The sequence below is a fragment of the Trachemys scripta genome, chromosome 7 (assembly GCF_013100865.1).
Source record: "Trachemys scripta elegans isolate TJP31775 chromosome 7, CAS_Tse_1.0, whole genome shotgun sequence".
In the NCBI taxonomy this organism is placed as follows: domain Eukaryota; kingdom Metazoa; phylum Chordata; order Testudines; family Emydidae; genus Trachemys; species Trachemys scripta.
The window spans coordinates 17727641-17744646 of NC_048304.1; the positions used below are offsets into that span (position 1 = coordinate 17727641).

At 39.2% G+C, this 17006-nt stretch overlaps 1 protein-coding gene across 5 annotated transcripts in view; it reads right to left on the bottom strand.

The window, feature by feature from the left end:
• Nucleotides 1–1092: 1092 nt before the first annotated feature.
• RAD18 (RAD18 E3 ubiquitin protein ligase) overlaps nucleotides 1093–17006 on the bottom strand; it is a 115883-nt gene continuing 99969 nt past the window's right edge. For 4 of the 5 annotated variants that reach the window (XM_034776480.1, XM_034776482.1, XM_034776483.1 and 1 more), the window contains one exon: nucleotides 1093–1830. In XM_034776480.1, coding sequence (XP_034632371.1) covers nucleotides 1731–1830 — 100 coding nt within the window. In that variant the 3' untranslated portion in view covers nucleotides 1093–1730. The remainder of the gene's footprint in view (nucleotides 1831–17006) is intronic. The other variant, XM_034776481.1, reaches the window with a different exon arrangement.

A 17006-nucleotide genomic window follows, 5' to 3' on the forward strand; every position in this document is an offset into this window, starting at 1 on the left:
ATGACCTAATAAATGGAGTTAGTAGCTACCTTCTCCCAAAGGGATTGCTGTAATTGAAAATCTTAACATCCAATCTCTTATTTCTTATCTGTGCTATGACAGTTTGCTCTAGCTGCAGATATGCCCATTAGACCAGGTGTATTGTTTAATACCATGGGTTGAATAGGAATACCCTGATAGTAAGCAATTTGCCCAGTAGAAGCATGGGTAATCTCAGACCTCAAAACTGTATTTTAAAATATAAATTCACAGAACCATCCACCTTAACCAGTTTTTGGATTTTGTGTGTCACACAAAACACAAAGACAAGTCATGACCAGTGCAGACTTTGCTTCCTAAGACGAAATTTGATAATTTTTAAATTAATGGAGGATGTGTTTCCTCTGCATTCGTACTATTTAAAGGAAAGAGCTCCTTTAATTTTCTGATATTGCTTTCAACTAGGAAAACTCCTAACTTTATTAAAATATGCATATATACATTTTAATATTTATTTCACAGCTAGAATAATTGAAGTCTGAGAACCATAGAATCTCCAATTTCAACGTAATGGTTAAATTGCAATAATGAAAGATTACTAAGGAATAAGAATAACCTTACAAATATACATTCTCACACAGCATATTGCTTTGGGACTGAAATATGAAAGATTTATACCACCTGCAAAATCAAATTACTCCAAAGCGACCAAATATACTAATCCCCCTGCAGTATCATCCGCCTTCGGATTTCAAAAAGGCAAGGATTTTGGTTAATACCCATGCAAACAGAGCCCAACTGCCACATACATTTAAGATAAAATGCTGACAATACAAAAGGTCACTAGATTTAGATTATTCTTCAGTATGGTTTGTCTCCTGGTGGCATGTTGAACATTTTACAGTAATTCCTAGGAAATGTAGACATTTTAAATGCAGGCCTCTGTTTATCTATTTATGCAGTGGTTAAGGGACAGATTCTGAAATCCTTATTCACACTGGTCCCAGCTGTGAGCTGGCCTATGCATCCCCTACCATCCAGTACAGAGGAGTCAGCATCAGACAGCTACATGCTCTCTCCTATACCAGTAGATAGAAGATTGACTCCCTGTCTCTGCCTCCCACAGTGCACCAGTCAACCAATTGAGCCAGCAGAGTGGAGGTAAGCAGTGCAAGGAAATGAACCAGCAAAGCCTACTTCCCCACTTCCAGCAAGGGGGAAGTAAGGATTCAACTGAGACAATCACCATTTAGTCGGTGCTCTACTCCTGAACCAGTGCAACACCGCGTTGTCCTTTATAAGGTGCCAGTCTTGTCCATTAAGCAACACCTTGCTCCACAACTAGTCACACTGATCTCAAGAGGGCTACTTGTGGAGCAAACTACTCTTCAAGGTGAGAAAAGGTGTCAAAATTTGGTCCTAAATGATAAAAGCCATTTCCCCCACAATACACTATATCTGTCATGCTAAAAATATGGGCAGAAGAGTTAAATGTTTATAGAAAGATACTGATACTGTATGTCCATTCTTAAAGTGAAATGGCCTGTGGTATTGTAAGCAAACACATTTGATGCAAAGCATAAAGTAAATCTGTTATTTCAAGGCAGTTAAAATGATATGAATACACATAATTTCAGTGCTTTAAATTCTTAAGTGCTCCAAATATGCTGGGAAAAAATAAGGAGTCTGTATGGAAACGTCGTACAGCATCCAGTTGACTGCATAGGCTTAGAAGTAAGGTGACCATATTGCTAGTTCTTCCGCCGCTTACTCCTGGGAAGTACTTGACCACTTTCTGGTGTTTTGGGGCGACGTGATTTTCGTTTGCTAACTTTCACGTCTGGAAAGCTGCTGTGAAAGAAAATAGAAAAGAAAATGCATTTTGTAATTGGTTCTGAATGTAATTAAAAACTGAATATTTCTACTAAGAATTATAAGCACCCGGCGCACACCCTTCCTCTATATTCTTCGGGAGAATAAAACACAATACTGCTTTAACTTATTTTGTCTGCTTCATAGCCACCGGTTCGTGAAAATAAGGTGGAAAACAAAGTTCTTGGTATCAGGGTCCTCTCTACAAATAGCATTAACCCAAAAGAACAGTTGTCAGTACAGAATCTCTCTTCTGTACCTAAGGGGGCAAATCCCAACCAGCCAGAGATTCTGAACATTTATTGTCATGGAGTAAAAAGGACACCATAAACTATTAAAATGTGGAGTGGTTGCTCTTCAAAAACATTTCAATGAATTGAAAGCTTAAGACTTCAGTTCAGTAAGCAACTCTCCAGGATGCCAATATGTTTCATGCAAAGTATCAGTTCTCTTGGGTACACAGACACTCAGCATAAGAGTGACAGCCTGGATCATACAGAATTAATAAAAAGACTGAACTGCAGCCCGATTAGTCCTTGAAATAATACTTTCCTGGGTCTCTAAAACTGTTCTCTAATTAGTAGCACCTGGTTCTTTCTTTACTTCTCATAACTTTCATAAAAATAGACATCAAAACTTTGGAATCACGGCCACCAAATATAGTAAACCCCAATCCATGAGTCTGAAGCCTGGGAGAATGTGACTGTGACTTTATTATAGCATTCCCTATGAGGGCCCAACACTTGCAAAAGAAAAAGAAAATTACTATTTTCATAAAAAATAGCAATCACATAGCTCACTAAGGCGCCGACTCAAAAAAGCTACTAAAGTATAAAAGAACCCCATTGAAGTCAGTGGGACAGTTCCTAAACTAGCGTAAATGGGCATAGTCAATTTTCAGCAGCTGAGGATCTGGCCCAATGGTGACATATAAATGCTTAAAGTTAGGCTCTTAGTTAAATGCCTTATTGCACTGGGGCCAGAGTGCTCAGTACCTTGCAGAATCCAGCCCTTAAATTTGTGAATCACTTTGCTTTTTTACCTCAGTTTTCCTATCAGTAAAATGGGAATAGTACTTACTTCATAGGAATGCTACAAAGATCTATCAGTTCTATTTTGGGTATTTCTAAGGCTCATATCTCTGAAATACCTTGTTTACATGGGGAAATTAGTGTGTAGTAAGCTAAAGTGTGAATTAAAAGCACACTAGCTACTTCGCACAACTCCTCATGTAAACACTCTTATTGCACTTTAGGGGTCCCTGGAGTGGTTTAGCCTAACACATTTCCAAAGTGCATTAAGCTAATGTGCACAAAGGACCTGTGTGTAGTAAGAGTGTCCACACAGGGAGTTAGTGGGGAGTAGCTGGTGTACACCAGCACCTGCAGACTTTTTTCTTGGGTAGACAAGCCCTAAATGCTGTTATCCTTACTTGAGTTCTACTTTGCTGGAAAAAAAATAAACTTAAGCTTTGGAGGTTTGTTTGACAGGCAAAAGAAATCTTCAATTTAGTAATGTGGCCAGTTTACTGTTTTCTATGTACGTTTTATCAGTACCATATCAAATTATCTTGACCAGTGTTAATTGGGAAAATTTTAAGCATAATATCTATTTTCTTAAAAAAAAAAAATTAATGGAGCTATCCTACCTCCTAGAATGGATCTTGAAAGGTCATTGAGTCCAGCTCCCTGCCTTCACTAGCAGGACCAAGTACTGATTTTGCCCCAGATCCCGAAGTGGCCCCCTCAAGGACTGAACTCACAACCTTGGGTTTAGCAGACCAATGCTCAAACCACTGAGCTATCCCTCCCCCCAAAGTATGAGGGTATCAAGATCCAAGTTTATGCCATTTATGTTAGACATACTTGCACATTTTTTCACAAGCAATCCCCAATTTTTTTTTTTTAAATACATTGACAAGATGTCCTAAACTCCTGTGGAGACAGTATGTCAGTAAATGAGGCGTAAACACCCAATCTGCCTGCCATTTAAATGACGCACCCCAAATTACTGATGTCTCAGCAAGATAGTCTCTGCAACTTTGCCGTCTAGCTTCCTAAACAACTAATTTTCCTTGTGAAAAAAGGCTACATTATTCTTGCTCTAATACTGTAAAATTCCTATCTAATAAAATGACCGTGTGTGCATGTGTGTTTAAATTGGTAAGGAAAGGCCAATCTACGCAGTTCCTCCCATACATCCACACCCATCAATGTGTATTCAGGCAGTGCCATGGAGTTGGAACACCTATGCTAAATCTTGTTGCTTCCTGTTGATGTCCATTTCCTTGCTCTAATCCCATTCCTGGTTCATTTTCTCACTGGCTGTAGTTCAGTTAAAACAACAAAAATTTGGCTGCTGCCCTGGGTATGCTAGAGGGAGAAGGCTACAAAGAGTGTAGAGACAGTGAGTGGCTGCTGTCATGAGAAAGTGTCCCCCAAGCTTTTGAGGGAGAAACTGTCTAGTCACCACCACCTGACTACCTCTCTTTCTCCCCCCCAAAAGAGTCTTGATAAAAGAACGGGTGCACAGCAAGGGGAATATTTTATATTCTGCCTTTTATTAATTTTTTTTTTTTTTTTTTTTTTTTTTACAAAAACACATGGATTTGATTTTACAATAAATAACTTCTCATATGCCATGTTTTGATGTTAGCTGCATCATTTTGGGGCTCTAGCCACAGTAAATGTTAAATTCCCTTATTTTAACTACCAGTTAACCTCCCCCCTCCACCCGCCAAAAAAGATCTCCAGCCTGTTAGTATCAGTAAAAATTTCCTATGGCTCACAAATAAAGAAAAAGATTATAGAACTGAGACTGAAGCACGATGTTCATCTTTAATCTGCAGTATAAAGCAATTTTGTTAACGATGGAACAAGATATTTATGTATAGTTTACAAAGGAAAATTCCACTGAAGCAGGATGTCAGCTATGGAGATATGTTTCAGAAAAGTTATTTGAAACCATAAACTGGACTGTGTTTTCCAGGTTAATTAGCTGACATTCTTGCCTCACGAGGCTCTGCTGCAGCTGAAATTAAATGTTTATTGCTTATTGAAAACACAACCATCAGGCACTTTCTTGGTGTTACAAAATATTGGAAGAATAATACAGTTGCTCCCTTCAGTGTTTCTGAAGAAAGAGTAAAATTCTCTTTATTTTTATTTTGAAAGATAACCCTCCGGTATCACGGCTAATGTTGACAAAGCAGTATAGGTAAGTTATTGAAAGAGGTCTACTTAAAATGGAACTCTTCCCGGCAATAAAGAGCTTGAGAGAAGTTACAAATGATATTTGCCATAGCTCCCTATTAAAAAAAGAACTTTTGGGGAGTTTTCTTGAGACAGACCCCATTTGCCAGACAGGGGCGGCTCTATGTATTTTGCCGCCCCAAGCACGGCAGTCAGGCGGCTTTTGGCGGCGCGCCTGCGGGAGGTCCGCTGGTAATGCGGATTTGGCAACATGCTTGCGGGAGGTCCGCCAAATTGCCGCTGAAGCCGCGGGACCGGCGGACCTCCCGCAGGCATGCCGCCAAAGGCTCCCTGATTGCCGCCCCCACAGAGACCGGCAGGCCATCCACCACAGCTTGCCACACCAGGCACGCGCTTGGTGCGCTGGTGCCTGGAGCCGCCCCTGTTGCCAGACGATCTTCACACTTACGACCAATGAATTTTCCATCACCAACTCAAAGAAATAGGGGTTTTTTCCTTATTCACAGAGTTAATTAAAATTGAGTAGAATTTGGGTGTGTTTAAATTAGGCAGCTAAATTGCCTCTCTCAGGCCTGGTCTACACTGGAGGGGGGAAGCGATCTAAGTTACACAACTTCAGCTACATAAATAACGTAGCTGAAGTCAACGTACTTAGATCTACTTACCGCAGTGTCTTCACTGTGGTAAGTCGACAGCTGATGCTCCCCCGTCGACTCTGCCTGCGCCTCTCGCCCTGGTGGAGTACCAGAGTTGACGGGAGAGTGCTCAGCGGTTGATTTATCGCATTTAGGCTAGACACGATAAATCGACCCCCGCTGGATCGATCGCTGCCCGTTGATCCAGCTGGTAATGTAGGCAAGCCCTCAGACTAACAGCTTGGAATCCCATGTAGTGATGACATGAGTGATATAATGTTCACCAGTCCATAGCTATTACAATACCAGAATTCTCCACAAAAATACAGTCTGTTTTTACCATTTGCCAAAATGTGTCCAGGAAAAATAATCTGGCTAAACTGGGAATTGCAACTGAGGGTAAAAATGGAAAACTCTGAAGTGCCAAAATTACCGCCTCCAACAACTGGAGTTTGACTGGAACAACTCATATTTCAGAGCCCAGTCCTGCATTGAAATGAGAGCGGAATGGCCCCAGCACCTGCATGAAACTCCTGCAAAGTCACTGACCATGTCCCTGAACATCAGGGTGAACACTAGAATGCTCAGGATTTACAATGCTCCTTTGCTGGTTTGTGTGACCCTAAGAACCCCTGAATGCCTACAGGCAAATGGATCCCTGTTATGTAACTGGACCTGATCCTCAGCTGACCTAAACAAGCTGGCGTGCACACTGTTCCTTTGGGGACAGTTACTGAGAATGTCCAATGGCTAAAGGCTGGACACTGCAGGGGAATGCTTCAAGGGAACTCAGAGATTGGGGTGCACATATTGTTAACCTGCAAGGTACAGTAAGGGTTAGCATTGCCCAGAGGAGAGTGTTTGCATGGTTAATAGGCTAGTGGTGGCAGTTGACAGCCAGATAAGCACAAGCAAAGCTTCCTCTTGCTGTAGGCAGTGGGGTAATAAGGTGACTCAGAGTCCTGTGCATCTCAAAAAAGCATCACAGCTTGATTAAATCCTACTCAGTTACCCACAGAATGAAGCAAACAACAGAATGTACCTGACCTCATCCGAGCCCTTCCTGGCTAATGAAGCTGCAAACCTAAGAACTTTGAGAAATTGATTTCTGCATGCATGGGGGAAGTGAGGGAATCGAAACAGTGGCGACCATTTCCCTCTTCCAGTCTTGCCCAAAACCCAATTCTGGCTGCTTTTGATCCCCAGCACGTTAGTGGAAGACAACAGCTTTAATCCAGAAAAAAAAAATCGATACCTTTAAAAATTAATAAAATAAAATATTAAATAAATATATATCTATATATACACACACACACACACACCCATCCCCTTCTCTGCTACAGCTCACAGTCCTGCATCATTTAAATTCAATGCAAGTGATGTGGCTGTATAGCGTGAAATATCTCATTACTGTAACACATTGCTAAAGGCAGTTCCACGTTGAACTGAAACACATAAGCCAACTTATGAAAGTATTCATAACAGATCTAGGTTGCTGCAGCTCTTTTACAAGTTTGCCAAATTCCAAAATGTCATTTTTGAAACATCAGCATCAGAGCTATTTTCAACTTATTCAGAACACAAAATATGCCAGAGTGGTTTCTTTTGGTATCTATTTACCAGATTCTTGCAAATTAACCAGTTTCAGTCAAAGAAACATTCAGTGCACGTGACATGCATGCAAAGGAAAGGGATATAAACCTTCATGCTTTAGAGCATTAGTCAACCTCTAATTATATGGACCCTGGATGGTATTCAGAGCACTTGCTGGTGGTCACATAGTGCTGGTTTCACATCCTTTTTTCCAGATACTAATTATATTACATACATTAAATACTTTCTTGATGTTACTTTTCCTAAAAACAATTGCCATAGTTGCCACAGGATGTTATTTGACTGTAAACGAGAGGTGGTGTTTTATGGAGTCATGACGGGCAGAGGAGATTTTCCATGAAACGCTTTCTATTAGGAGGTGATCTGCATCATAGAAAAGTTTGGGAACAATTGTCCTTCCAATGCAGGATTGTTTCCTGAAGTACATTTATTAGTACTTTGCTGGGTCTAGATTGAAGTGTCATTTCCTCAGCTCAAGCAGATGGATCACGCTGGTGTGACGTATTTTCTGATATTTACTTCACTATTTCTATCAAAACCCTGCTCTTGCACAACCCAAAATAATCTCTCTCCATCCATAAAATTTATACCTTTAAAGTTTTTGTAGACCATTATTCGGTCTTCATTTAGTCACTGCTTAGCCAGGCAATTATTGTGGCAAATTAACTTCATTAATACTTCCTCTAGTCCCTTGATAATTTTTGTTGCTCCCTTCTGATATCCCTCTGATTTCTTAACATCTCTCTAGTAATGAGGACTCCAGAAATCAATTCAATATTCCAGATCATACCAGAACTGATTAGACACTGATTATTGCCTCCCTAATCCATTACACAATGCCTCTGCCAAGGAGTATGGCAGCACAGTTGGCCAAAATAATTTTATTTTTCAGTATACATACTCTTGTCTAATATGCTCTTCACTATCATACCCAAGTCTCTTTCAATTTTACTCATTCCCAGCTTCCTCCCACTTAATACTGTGTATGCATTTCAGATTATTAGTTTCCATTTTCTAAGATGAGTCTAACTTTGTTATTTTTCGCTCTCTAGGATGCTTTATATACTGTGTCCCAAAAAAGAACTCAGTGTTCCAACATATGGCCCTCAACATTGTAACAGTAGCCATTCCATGATGTAGCAGCCAAGCATGAAGTCATCTATTTGCTGAAATGTATAAACAGTTAGGAGGAAGAGGATACACCATGAGAAGTGCAAATATAGCTGTTTTTAGGGATATGGGATAAGCATTAGATTGGGTAGCAAGCAGAGTCCTTGGTTTAAGGGAGCACAGTATGTCAGCAAGAAGCAGAAACAGTCCCTAGGACATTTATAGGCCAAGTGCATCAATCTGTAGCGAATTTGCATTCCACAAATGTGAAGAGACTGGCTACCCAAGCATTACATAAATTCAAAACATACAACTCTCTGCTCTCATGCCAGCTTCCTTTCATTTTGTTTAATAAAAACGTGACCTTAATTATCTATTTAAACCTGAAGGACATTATAAATTATTCCCCACCAAATATCCCTTCAGCTTAGTGCATAAAGTAAAACCCTGCTCCCTCTCTAGTGTTTTTTCTCTCTTCAGAAAAATTCATTGGAAAACGATTTGTGCGTACTTGGGTTTCAAGAAGTTTTAGCAATACCAATTTTATTTCTATATGAATGAACATTTCATATAACGCTGCCTCTATCCCCGTATGTTTAAGCCAATTTAAAACTGATTTTTCTAAAGTCATCCAAAAAGTAATTTCTTTCATCTAGTGCTATACTACTTAAAAACAAACTTTGTTTATAAAAAAACCACCCTTAAAATTTGCTTGTTGTCAGAAGCAGTATACAATTAATTTATATTTACTTTGCAGAAATACCCTAATAGAGTATTTTAACAAAATATTTGTAACATATTAAGCTACAATATAAACGTTTACTATCAGATCAAGTTTTGTTCAAAATGTAGAGTTTATAAAAGAAAAATATTATTTAAAAAAGATTTTACAAAACCAGAGCCTCATACAAGCCTCTGTTATTGAAACTGTAATTTCATTTTAGAAGCAAACATCCCTTACAATATTTTCAACCCAAATATAACAGAATTTAATTTATGCATGAGAACCAGTGAAATTCCCTAGAAACAAAAATTAAACCCACTAAGATTATTTTCTTTGTTCAAAGAAATGTTAAAGTAAACAGCAAAAATAGTGAAAAGTTAGATTATTAAAATTTAAAGACCTAAAAAGCTAAGCCTAATTGTGCTGTTCATTTACTTACTTTTCTTCATTCACCACATAGTTAAGGAGGTTTACCTTTTAAAGTTTTAACTGTATTGTACTTTTAAAATGAAACTTTATTCTGCAAACTACATGGTGATCATTACAGATGAAAGGCAATCAATTAGCATAGTAATGGAAACGCTGATGTAAACACTCAAAGACCAAACTAAAGTACTTCTGTATATAAAAAGAAAGCAACAGCATGAGGCCTCAATGTAGGAAGTTCTTAAGGATATGCTTAACTTTACACATATAATCAGGTTTCACAGAAGTAAGCCAAGCCCACGCTTAACATGCACAGGCATGTTACTTATTCAGAAAGTAACACTTAAACTTTATAATTATTACTGAACCAGAACAGATGTGTGTTGCACAAACTTTTTTTTCAGCCAATAGCGATTAAAAACAACCCAAGGGCCCACTCAGCAAACCTTCACTCACATGGTCTTTGCCTTCAGTGGAGCTGTTCACTTGAGTTAGGGTTTGCAGGATCAGGACCAAAATGTAGGGCTCTGGTGTCATAGAAGCTTATTTAGAAACAGGCTTGTAATTAGATTACAATCACACAAAGACAGTAGCATCGATCTAATCCCTAGTGGATATTTGTTCATATCAAAAAAAAACACAATCCCATGGAAAGATGCTGTACTAGAACTGTTGAGAATGTTACAAGTCAGGTACTGAGATGTATACGCATAGCTGCCTTGGAATTTGCACCACCACTCACATGCTGAACACTTAAGTTCAGTCACTGCAAAACATCTCAATTCATAATCATTAAACACTCATTACATTCGTGAAACCTTTCAAAAATCAAATTACTTAAGAACCAAGCATTCAGGAGCAATGTTTTAAGTCAGTCAGGAAACTAAAATTTGAAACCAGTATTTGAGATTTTGTGATCCCACAATACCAAATACCCAGATCAAGGTGACAAATATCTCACTGATTTGTAAACAATGCAAATACACTGAAAATAAAAGGTCACTAATCCAAATGTCCTGCCTGTCACAACTCCTATGGCACATCCCCCTCCTGACCACTCAGACCACTGAGGGAATCCAGCCATTGGATCCTTCATGTTTTGAGGCTCTGAACTGGGCACTGCCGCTGTCTTAGGGGCTCTGGACACACTCCCAGGATGCAGTTCTATCTAGCACCGCCTCCTACGAGCTCCATAAACAAGGCCCTCTGTCCAGCGCCCCTTAACTAGTGCTGACTCAGCCAGACTTCCCACATAGCTTAAACACACCCTCTCCCAGAACTCGAGCACCAAGTGTCAGCCTTCTGGTTTCTCTCTCGAAGGGGGCACATGGTAGCTGTAACATATGAAATGCACAGACACTGCACAGAATTCTATCAACGTTGCTCTTTAAGAAATACACAGATCAATACAAAAATAATAAACTTTACATGTATTTCCCGGTTTCAGTTTCCTCATCACTCCGGAGTGTTCTTTGGGTTGGGGTCAAAGTCACCTGGAGCCATCCAAGGTCATTATTCTGCAGTACATGGCTTGTGTTCTGAAACATGAAACCTTCTCCCTCAGCTGTCATTGACCTTGGCTGGAAGATGCCTTTCCTCTCTCCTGCCAAAAGTCTCCCATCTCTCTCTAAATTTCCCCTGTGAGTCCATTTTAAAGGCTAGCATCACTACCTTGATGCCTTTATTCTGCTGCTGGTAACTTTCCACTCACCAAGCCCCCAGCCCTTGTTGAGGGAAGTTGGGAAAAAAATAGTTTCTCCACTCAGGCAACCTCTTCAGCATACATATTGTCCAATCATTAAATTCTAATGAACATGGTCACTGGTCTGGCAGAGACAAGATACAGCCCCCCGCCAGCCCATGGAGACATTCAATGATAGAACCATCTTCTCAGTAACAATTTTATAGTATCAACCAGAATTTATAAATTGTATAGACAGATCCCCCAAATCATCACACTGCTTCATTTCCAGAGCAGAAATTGGATAATTTGCTAGTAGTATAGAATTCATTAGGACAGAACATTTATAGTATGCATGCCACAAAATGTGAAACACTAGATTAATGAGCTTTTCAACATATCAGAAATAGAAAACTCAATATAAACTGTTTACCAGATCTATTACACGGTACACAGTGGTGTTCATGCCGTCTTTAAAGTGAAAGTACATGTTGCAGAAACCCAAAAATCTAATTGTGTGATGGCTCTTTATAAAAAGTATTTTTCTATTTTGTTCCTATATTAAAAGTGCTATTAGCTTTACAAATTCTTTACTATTAAAATGGATAGAGATGGAAACAGCAGATTCTTTAAACTGTGCTTGCGAAGAAATCTATTTATATTCACTTTGAACAAAAAAAGTAGGAGAAACACACACTGAGCTCTTGTAACATTTCACTATTATCAAATGGCATTTGGAGACAAAGTTTCGGCATCTAATCTCTTAAAATCAAATTATTTTAATACTGAATGTCAATCTGAGTTTGACAAGGTACAACATGTCTGCAAAATTCAATTAACTTATTAATTTATGCTAAATTCTTATCCGAGGGTCTACTGTAGATGGCACAGTAGGTTAATGCATTAGCCTCTAACCCTCTATCACCATAGATTCAAAGAGTTTAGATATAGGAACAATTTCACCAAGTTTGGAAGGGCTCAGGGCACATTTACACTCATTAGAGACCAGCACACAAATGACAGTTTTTGTGAGATTACAGGCCCCAATTCAGAACAGTATCCCTATTCAGGACAGTACTGACGCACACATGTGCATTTGAAGTCAATGGGAGCTAAGCACATCCTTCAGTGCTTTCCTGAAGCAAGGCCAAACTTAGGAGTTATGTAAAGTCCCGCTCCTGCACAGACTTAAGCATATATTAACTTTATGCACTGTGAGTAGTCACATTAAAAATCAATAAAGATATTCACAGTATGTAAAGTTACACACATGCAGAAGTATTTGTATGATCACAGCATAAATCAGTAATGGAGTGCACTGATTTAAAAAAAGTTTACAAGGTAAAATGTTGACATATACCTGTCCCCCACTTTCATGAATACTAAAATTTATCATTTAAAAAAAGGTAAATCATATTCAAGGTCACCAAGTAAAAACAGATTTAAACCTAGATAACAGATCTTTTTTTGTCAAGCAGGCATTGATTTGATAATGGTACTTTATTATAACAACTCCATTATATTATTTAAATATAAAACTAGTGATATCTTCAACTCTAATAAGCCTATCATTGATTGACTTATCTCCAAAAGACCCTTTGGAATGGATCTGCATGGCTTTATCATTTAAAAAATATCTTGTTACATTATTCAAAACAAAGTTTTGACAAAGATATAGAAATATATGTAAGACTTATTAATTTAACAACTATTCATCTGAGGTGTTTTATTATTAGCACTTTGTATAAAGCATTCTACAAACCACAAGTACGTTTTTTTAATTTTAAAAAAACGGTTGCTGTGTGTAAGGGAACCATAAGGATGCTGAGCAAGTTTGTAAGAAGTTGTTCATTCTAAGCATCCATTTTCATTGCACTATGCTTTCCATTTGTGATATGCATGCCAAGGCTTTTAATAGTTATTCTAAGTACATTAAATTGTTACTTACTTAAATTGTTACTTACCCTACAGTTTACTGCAGTTCTTTGAGATGTATTGTCCACACAGATTCCACTCTTGGTGCCCATGTGCCCTACACATACAAGGTTGGATTCTTTTCAATAGCAGTGTCCATTGGGGCTATTCATACATTCTCTGTGCCCTCACACATTCTCATTTCCTGTAATAGGGGATATAAGGGACAGGGCATCCTCCCCCCATGCTCAGTTCCTTTGCCAATAAAAATTCCAGGTATAGGATTCTGATGAGCATGGATGGAGTGGAATCTGTGTGGACAACACATCTTGAAGAACTACTGTTAGTGTTGTGTAAGTAACAGTATTTCCTTCTTCGAGTGATTGTCCACACAGATTGTATTCTTTGTGATCACAAGTAGTCCTCTGAAAGTCAGGAGGCAAGAGAGTGAAGGTCTACTTGAAGAGTGATCATAGGAGCGCCCCCTGAAGTCTATATCCAACCTGAAGGCTTGCACCAAGGAATAACGGAAAATAAAGGTGTGGACAGAACTCCATGTTGCCACTCTGTATATTTCAGAAATGGGGACATCTGCAAAGCAGGCTGTAGAAGCACAGGTAGAGTGATCCCTAACTGAACTGGTGGGTCTTTATTGGCTAGAGTAACACAATCTGAGATCCACCTGGATTGTCTCTGTGATGATACCGATTGACCCCTAACCCTCTCAGCAAACGCCACAAAGACTGGGCATGCATCTGGTTTGGTTCGGTCCAGATAAAAAAAAATAAAGCAAAGCCCAAACATCATCTAGCACATGAAGTCTCTCTTCATCTGGGGACGAATGATGTTTCAGAAAGAAATCTGGATTGCGAATGCATTGGTTGATATGAAAGTTGGATACCAGCATAGGCTGATATTTGGAGTTAGACCTAAGGGTGACTCTGTGTCCTTGTGAAAAAAACATGTATAGCAGACCCTCCATGAGAGCTTGCATCTCCCCCATCCTTCTAGCTGAGATGACCACCACCAGGAAGATGATTTTTACTGACAAGCAACAAAGAGAATACTTGGCCCTTGGCTCAAAAGGGGGCCCTATCAAGGAATAACGCACACTGAAACCTTGAAGTCTCAATACAGCAACTCCTACACAAGTGGATCCCAGAGCAAAGTACTACAGCTTTCAGAATCAGAGCCATTTTCTCCATGAAATGAAAAGTGCAGTTCCAGTGACAAGTTCACTTTCTAGTAAAGCAAAAAGGTGTTCACCATATTGTTACAGTAGTCTCCAGGGATCAGATTTTCAAAGATAATTTAAGGGCACATAACCAGGTTATATGATTAACTCATTGATTTCAATGGGACATGGGTTCCTAATCTGCTTATAGATGTGTCTGAAAATCTCTCCAGGCAGCTCTCTGTATCTTTAAACTCTTAAATATGTATGGAAATCTGGCCCCAAGACCCTATTCAACAAACTGAGGAAGTGCCAGGCCTCCGGGAAGTATTTCCATATACAATGTATGAATTAAATTGAAAGCCCCAGATGAACCCCTAGAAGCTGAGTGAATAAACAAAGTCTTATCTGACATTCTGAACATTTAACATTAAAGGGATAGTGTTTCAGTGTGAAATATATATATATTTTTAACCTACTGCAGTTACAAGGAACAGAGAAGATAATTACAGCTGAAAGAAATTAAAGAATTCTTTAATGTTTTCAGTTTGTTCATTTGACAACACGGTAGGTTTTTTTTTTTTTTTTTTTTTTTTTAAATGGAGATATCCCATCTCCTAGAACTGGAAGGGACCTTGAAAGGTCATTGAGTCCAGCCCTCTGCCATCACTAGCAGGACCAAGTACTGATTTTGCCCCAGATCCCCAAGTGGCCCCCTCAAGGATTGAACTCACAACCCTGGGTTTAGCAGGTCAATGCTCAAACCACTGAGCTATCCCTCCACCTAGTTTGACTTGACTAGGATTTAAAGATGCATAATTAGGAAGTGTTAGCTAACACACATGCACTAACACATCCTAAAAGTGTAGTGTAGACAACACAGTGTACTGCTGCCAACTCTGAGTGCTTAAAAATCATGAGTCAGGCTCCAAGAAACCATGAGAATTAAAAAAAGCGCATCAGTTTGGTTAGCTTTTTGTCTTCTAGTTTTTTAACCTTTATGGGTCATGTTTTTAAACATTTATCTGAAACCATGGATAGAAACTTAGCTTTAATTAAAAAACAAAAACGAGAAGAATTGTCTATAATTATATGACTGTAGGGGTGGGGGTTTGGTAAAATACACCAAATATCTTGAAAGTTGGCCATTCTGGATACTTTAAACACATTCTAGTTGCTCATGTTGAAGCCCAGGCTCCTCCAGGAATCAAGTTGATCAGCTACTACATTAATTATAATATAGGTATTAGCTGACATGACTTAACACACCTTTATTGAAGTCAAGGCAACCCTTGGGTGTATAAGTCAGTTTCACAGCTCTGTGGGTGGTGGATGGCACTTCCTGTCTCAGGCACTAGGCAGCTCGGTGCCTAGATTTAATTTTTTAATAAAGCTACTTTCGAAAGAAATTCTAATATCACCATAACAACAAATGCTTTATGAAGCCCCATGGTCTTGCAAATTCCAGGCTTATCTGAATTTTTAGGCCCTGACCTTATCCCTTACCATCAGGGGTGGCCAACCTGAGCCTGAGAAGGAGCCAGAATTTACCAATGTACATTGCCAAAGAGCCACAGCAGTCCCCCCATCAGCTCCCCCACCCCGCTCCCAGCATCTCCCACCCACCGGCAGCCCCGGCAATCAGTACCTCCCCCTCCCTCCCCGCACCTCCCGATCAGCTATTTTGTGGCATGCAGGAGGCTCGGGGGGGAGGGAGAAGGAGCAAGGGCACTGCAGGCTGAGGGGAGGGTGTGGGAAGGGTTGGAGTGGGGGCAGGGCCTGTGGCAGAGCCAGGGGTTGAGCAGTGAGCACCCTCCCGGCACATTGGAAAGTTGGCACCTGTAGCTCCATCCCCGGAGTCGGTGCCTATACAAGGAGCCACATATTAACTTCTGAAAAGCCGCATGTGGCTCCGGGGCCACAGGTTGGCCATCCCTGCATTACATGCACATAGATTTCTGCTTACTATCAGGAACTATTTTCATATTTGTGAAATTAAAAAAATATACACTTTTCCTACGCTTTAAATGAAGAACTACATCTGCCAGTAAAGCTATGAAAGTTTAAATTTGTACAGACTAGTATGCATCTGTTTCAGAGTTCCATTAATAGCGGATCAGATCTGTGAAAGAATTGTGGGTTTTATGATAAAAGCATGAAATTTGCTAGGTTTAGGGCATAACCTAGAAGATTTTCATGTATGGAGCCATCACCAATTCATGCCACGATAGCTGTGGCAGACATTTTAAAATCTGAATGCATTTTCCTGATGTTTTTCTGATAGATTTTGTTTATGATATGAAAACATTCCAGTGGGTTTTCATTTCTGTGCATTTATATTCATATTATCTCAGGTGTCCTAAAAATTAAAGTAATGAATTGTGATGGCTTGAAATTATATGAAAATATTAAGAATTAACATGTTCTGTAGCATGTCACCAGGGAGTATTTACTAAAATATTATATAGAAAAATAGCATAGTACATTTATAAGTTTCTAAACATGAACAGTAAGTTACATTTCTCTTTGCTAATAACATTTCAGATTGATCTATGCATAACAGGATATTGCTGTCTCTCAAAAAGATTGAAAAAAGGCAGCTTATGTAAACACACAGCCTAAAATGAATTAAGAAACAAAAAAAAGTCTTTCACGTCTTCAATAT